General features: G+C 57.4%; 1 protein-coding gene across 6 annotated transcripts in view; it reads left to right on the forward strand.

Moving 5' to 3' along the window:
- Window positions 1-6,020, forward strand: part of KIAA0319L (KIAA0319 like) — a 124,420-nt gene that overhangs the window by 109,539 nt on the left and 8,861 nt on the right. For all 6 annotated transcript variants that reach the window (XR_001370395.2, XR_003549423.1, XM_014587885.2 and 3 more), the window contains 3 exons: window positions 1,329-1,480; window positions 1,810-1,948; window positions 3,209-3,368. Coding sequence is in view for 4 of the 6 variants with exons in the window: in XM_014587885.2 (XP_014443371.1) it covers window positions 1,329-1,480; window positions 1,810-1,948; window positions 3,209-3,368 (451 nt within the window). In the remaining 2 variants the exon portion in view is untranslated. The remainder of the gene's footprint in view (window positions 1-1,328; window positions 1,481-1,809; window positions 1,949-3,208; window positions 3,369-6,020) is intronic.

A 6,020-nucleotide genomic window follows, 5' to 3' on the forward strand; every position in this document is an offset into this window, starting at 1 on the left:
AGGGAAAGAATGAAGGGTTTTTCTTTGCCATGTGTAGCCAAGACCTGGGGTTTCTGGCTCTCTGCTAGCTACAGTGACACCTGCTGTCAGGCCTTAGAATGACCGTGCTGCACTGCAGCCACCAAGGCGCGTCCTGTGAGCCTGCAAGGCCCACTGGAGGCAGGGTTGACTGGCCTGGCTCTGGTTTGCAGGCGTGGTGACCAGCGAGGCCTTGGGGGACGGCCATAGCTGAGAGTAGGACGACCATCCGATGTGCAGTGGCTGCAGGTGTGCTGTGTCAGGCTGAGGAAAAACCGAAGGCACATCTTGTAAACAACGCTTCAGCCGGGCCAGGGTAGGAGAGGCCTCTCTCCTCTCGCTCTCTTTTTGTCATTTGCCAGAGGGCCCGTTCACTTGCTGGAGAGAGACACAGAGAGAGAGACAGGGAAAGCATGAAATCGCCCCCCATGGGGAATAGTAATACTACTCTCCCTAATCCTCCATCTCTCCGTCCTTTGGGATTTGGGGCACGTACACACACATGCCCAACGTGTTTCTCAAGCTACCGGATCTGAGGCGTGAACCATGTGGTCAGCCATGTAGGGTCAGCTCATGTAACCATGAGCACTGGCTGGCCCTCCATTTCATCTTGTGAAGTGCCAAGGGGAGAATCAAAAAGATATTCAGCTGTTCATCTTAAGGGTTTGTTTTGTTTTGTTTTGTTTTTTTGAGAGGTTTTTGCTATAGGGCGTGTGCGCTCGCCAGACAGACAGAGAGAGACAAAGAGACAGAAAGTGAGAAATCACCCCCCAGGGAGGATGGCCACGCTGCAATCCCTTCTCCTCCATTCTCCTCTCGGGATCTTGGGCACACACACACATGCGCCCGGCGTGAGGTTTAAGCCACCGGGTCTGGGACGCAAACCACGGTCGACTACGTGGGAGTCCAGCGACATAGCCATTACGCTAACTGCTGGTTCCCCATCTTAAGGTATTTTAAAGGAGAGCTTGTGGTATCAGCTGGACAGACCTAAACTCCAAGGCTCCAAGCTACTTTGGGCCTCCAGAGCAGAGTCCTGGCTTCCTTGGGACAAGGGCGCTGTGAGAACACAGGCGCGGCCCACACTCTCCCTGCTGCTGTGAGAAACTCTGGCAGCGTCTCTCTGGAGGACTAGAGCCTCGGGACCTGCAGCGCCAGTGGCTTTCAAACTGCACTGCTGGCCTCGGGCCCGGACAGGCACTTGAACGGCTCTCCGTCTACAGCCTTCCTCTTGCTGTCCCCTTGCGTCATGAAGAAGCGTCCCTTTTTTTCCAGAATGTCACATTACTTCAATGACTCTCTTTGGTTAGAAATGAACAAGCCGCCCACAGCCAAGATATCTGGGAACGTGGTGATTACCTTGCCTGCGAACACGGCAGAGCTGGACGGCTCCAAGTCCTCGGATGACAAGGGGATAGTCAGCTTCCTCTGGACGCGAGACGAGGGGAGCCCAGCCGCAGGGGTGAGTGGGGGGGGCTGGAGAGCTGCGCAAGGGGTGTGGGGAGAGAAGCCAGATATTCCAGGATCCGTTTTAAGCAGGCGGCCCCTTGCATCAAACCTGGAATCCACAGAGGTTAGTGGACTTGCCAGGGTCATCTGTGACCTGGTGGCACAGAATGGACTTCTGTCCCCCAACCCCGGCAGGTATGGGCTGTGGTGCTGTCGCAGACCAGGGACAGCGAAGGTTGAAACAGTCCATCTGGGTGGGGTAGTTCCGGCAGGAGCAGCCATGGATTCCCGGGAGGCAGTGGTGTTTTGTCCTGTAGTTTAGCCGTGCTTTTGCCCCTGCAGGAGGTGCTGAATCACTCTGACCATCACCCCATCCTCTTTCTCTCCAACCTGGTTGAGGGAACCTACACGTTTCACCTAAAAGTGACTGACGCGAAGGGCGAGAGTGACACAGACCGGGCCACCGTGGAGGTGAAACCTGGTGAGTTCCCGCAGTGACGGACTGAGCGAGAATGCTGGACCGGCCAAGCGAGGCCTTCGTCCTGAGACCCCCCCGCAGCGTGGACAGGGCAGATGGCATGACAACTTCTAAGAACCCAGGCAAGAGTATAGGCCAAGCCTCACTCAGCTCAGGTGGGGAGACCAAAACCCAGAGAGGGCAGGGCTTGCTCAGCGTCACACAGCAGTTGTGTCAGAGCCAGGCCTTGGTGCCCCTGGTCCGGCACTCTCTCCGCTCCACACGCCTGGCGAGAGAGGGCTCAGGGTGCTTGGGAATCTGAGCGCAGGAAGAGCTTGAGTCATAGTGCCGCATCAGCACCCAAATGCAGAAAACAACTTATTTTTATAATGGAGCCTCAGGCTTTATCTGACAGTCCAGGGAAAGTAAAGTAACTAGGGTCCGTTGTAGTTTCTGGGTACAAAATTTCCTTCTCACATAGAACCATGTTTTGGTTTTATGTTGAGCCTATTTTGGTGCTAGGGAGGAACTGAGGGGCGGAGCTGCATAGATCTCTGAGCTTCTGACGGGCAGGCGTCAGCTCTGAACCCACTCCTTGTCCAGGCCAAGCTCATGTATGGGTGTCACAGGCGGGGAGGGACCTTGGGAGGTCTTCAGTCCCTGCCCGCCTCTAAGAAGGACAACAGCCGAGACGCCCTCAAGTCTCTTGTCTGTTTAAAACCACATCGCAGATAGTCTGTGGATCATGGAAATCGCAACAAAACGGGCCAGTGCTGCTTCCGAGCACGTGCCTGGTGTGTTCTGACAGTCAGCGTTCACGTGCAGATGCAGGGCAGGCTTTAGGACAATCTCGGAAGAGAACACCAAGGTCCCCTGTTCCAGTCGTAAAAACAGTGCAGCCCTGAAGTTGCTCTAGGAAATCCTCGTTTCTCGGCTGCCTGGATTTTCCACACACTTACCGTCTTGGAGCCTGTAGGGACAGATGCAGCCTCAGTGTCGAGGAGGGAGAGCTCACCAGTGCCACCAGGCAGAGGCTTCTGAGCAAATGCTGGAGTGTTTCTCTCCCGCTCCCTCACCACCCCCCGCCTCAGTGCTCCAGTCCCGTCCCAGCCCGCGTGTGGGAATTCTCGGGTTGTGCAGGAGCGCTCCAGGCCCGCCCCAGGTCCCTTTCCACCCAGAGGAGCTCCAGGTGCCCTCGCTGCTTTCTCTCCGGTCAGAGCAAACCTCAGAGAGCGCGCTTCCGCTCCCGCTTCTCCAGCCATGACTGATCCACGTGCTTTCCAGATCCCAGGAGAGACAACCTGGTGGAGGTCGTCTTGGATGTCAACGTCAGTCAGCTGACTGAGAGGCTGAAGGGGATGTTCATCCGCCAGATTGGGGTCCTCCTGGGGGTGCTGGATTCCGACATCATTGTGCAAAAGATTCAGCCGTACACGGAGCAGAGGTAGCTGGGCAACGAACGGGGGGAGAGAGGAAAGACCAGGGGTGCCCTGGGCGTCTCAGCTGAGCTGAGAGGGAGCGTGGCTAGACAGGGACGGGGCTTTCGGACAGGAGCCACTCGTGTTCATTTCTCCAGTGACTGCAGGGCTGGCTGCAGAGACCGAGAACAGTTATGTGCAAGCCAGAGTACACTGACAGCCTGGACGCGCCCACGTTAGCGTTACGTGTGAACCTTTGTTTTCTTTAAAGTAAGGAAATTCCTTAGTTAGACTTTTTTTTTTTTTTTTTATTTTGTTCACCCCTTTTTTTTTTTTTTTTTTTTTTTTGAGATGGGGAGAGAGCAGGCTATTCAAAACAGGAGAGACCAAGAGCTGGGAGACTAGTCAGGGGGCTTCAGGACTAGTCTAGTAAAAGGTGGTGACAGTTGAATTCAGATAATGACAGAGAGGAGAAGAAATGAAAGGAAATTGCAAGGTGTGTCACCTGACTTGGTGGCCCTTTAAAAACAAATGGAAACGGGGAACCAGCAGTTAGCGTAATGGCTGTGTCGCTGGACTCCCACGTAGTCGACCGCGGTTCACGTCCTGGACCCGGTGGCTTAAAACTCACGCCGGGCGCGTGTGCGTGCGTGCCCAAGATCCCGAGAGGAGAATGGAGGAGAAGGGATTGCGGCGTGACCATCCCCCCTGGGGGGTGATTTCTCGCTTTCTGTCTCTATGTCTCTCTCTGTCTGTCTGGCGAGTGCACGCGCCCTTATAGCAAAAATCTCTCAAAAAAAAAAAGGAAACGTCAGATGTGAGGTTTGGGTCCGAACACCTGGGCAGGAGGTTTCGGCCATTGACCAAGGTCAGGGAGGCAGAGGGAACTGGTTTTCATATTGAATTTGGGGTGTCCTGTGGGCTATGTGGGGAGATGTTCCATCAGACGGGCACGAGTATAGGCTCTAACTGGGATGAGCCAGGGGTGGGGAGTCACCAGCAGTAGCCAGGGGTCAGCAGCGAGGACAGGCGAGTCACAGTGGGGAGACAGGGCTGGGACAGAACTCTAGAGAGCACCCAGGCTGCAGGAGGAAGCTGAAGAAGAAGAAGGAGCAAAGGAGACCAAGACAGAGGTGGGCGCAGCCGGGCGGGAGTGGCCTGCTGCAAGTTAGGGGGGTGACCTGGCCATGGTAGGGGCGGCTGCCAGAGGACATGGGTGCTGCAGGGTGGAGGTTGCTGAGAATGAGAGCAGGCCTGGGGCTGTGAAGGGCAGCCCGTCACACTGCAGAGAGAGCACCTTCCTCCCCTGGGCGTCCAGAAATGGGGAGTGCAGCCCCGCTTTGAGGAGCTCGGTGCTGGGAATGACATGGGAGGCAGGACGGAGGGCACCTTCTAAACACAGCAAGCAGTGCGCCTTTATGAGACCGAGGGGGGTGCAGAGGTGAAGGAGGCGGGGAGAGGGGCTGGGGTGATGGGTAGAGGCCTGGCCAGGCCTGGCAGGGGGAACCCCTTCTGTGTTGATGGGAGGGAAATTGAGGGAGGCACTACAGTGGCGGCCTAGAGGAAGAGGGTGAAGTTCCAGAGTGTTGCTAGCAATGCCCTGCGTTTGCTCTGAGCCTGCAGGAGGGGCCGGGCTCTGGGGGGAACGCAGAGCGAGCAGGGGTGGGGGTCCTGTCTGTGGGGAGGTGGGAAGCCCGAGGAGAGGAGAGCGCGGAAGGTTGGAGCAGCTCCAGGGAAAGATGCTGGCTGTGAGCGAGAGCGGGGCCTTAGCTGCAGCTGAGACGTGAGCAGGACGCAGGACGCGGTTTCCAGCTCCAGCTACGATAGACCTGCCTGGAGCTTTTCGTGCCAGTGGCCCAGCCCCAGCCTGGAGGGTACGGTTCCACCGGCCTGGAGCGGGGCCTGGCTCTCTGGGGCACGGGGCCTGGCTCTCTGGGGCAGCCGCTCTGCAGCCGGGCCACCCGGGCCTGTCAGAAAGAGCATGCCCGGCACCAACAGAGCTGTCTCAGTAAAGCTCTTCTCGGCCACCTGGGAGTGGGCACGGGGCAGCGGCCGCTTGGAGCCATGCGGGGACCTCAGTAGGAGAGCTGGGCTGGAGCCCCCCTTGTGCCCCTGGGGCACGAGCAGTTCAGGAGGAGCAGGTGAGTGAGGAGAGAAGGTGAGGGTGGAGAGAGCACAGCCCTCGCCCCAGCCCTGCTCCCCTGGGGCCTGCCGGCTGCTCCCCTTCTCTGAGCACCCCGCATGGTTACTACTGAGAGTGCATTTCGAGACGTGGGTCTGGGGCATCTGTGGGCCCTCTCCGGTAGGCGTTCTCGTCAGCACTTGCTGGTACAGGTCGGTCACGTGGGAGACATGTGAGGGATACCCGTAAATAGGCAGAACCTGGGGGAGATAGTGGGAAAAGGACCCCAGAGACTTTCCTGTGGCAAAGATTTCTTGATTCTGGAATTTAAAGTGCCCCATCGCGCGTCTCTCTGCAAAGGAGGGTCTCGTGCTTCAGGCCACACACGGAAAATGGCTCTATGTGCTTGGCATCTTGGGATAAGCCGACAAGCCCTTGTACTGGAAGTAGCTGGCACGGGGCCTCGGAGCCCACCTGGCCGCCCCACACGAGGGGACCCGCATCTTAGACCCTCCTCAGTCTGGGGTGGCCACTGATGGGGAAGGTTCAATGTATG

Source organism: Tupaia chinensis, unplaced genomic scaffold, assembly GCF_000334495.1.
Source record: "Tupaia chinensis unplaced genomic scaffold, TupChi_1.0 Scaffold000239_1, whole genome shotgun sequence".
In the NCBI taxonomy this organism is placed as follows: domain Eukaryota; kingdom Metazoa; phylum Chordata; class Mammalia; order Scandentia; family Tupaiidae; genus Tupaia; species Tupaia belangeri.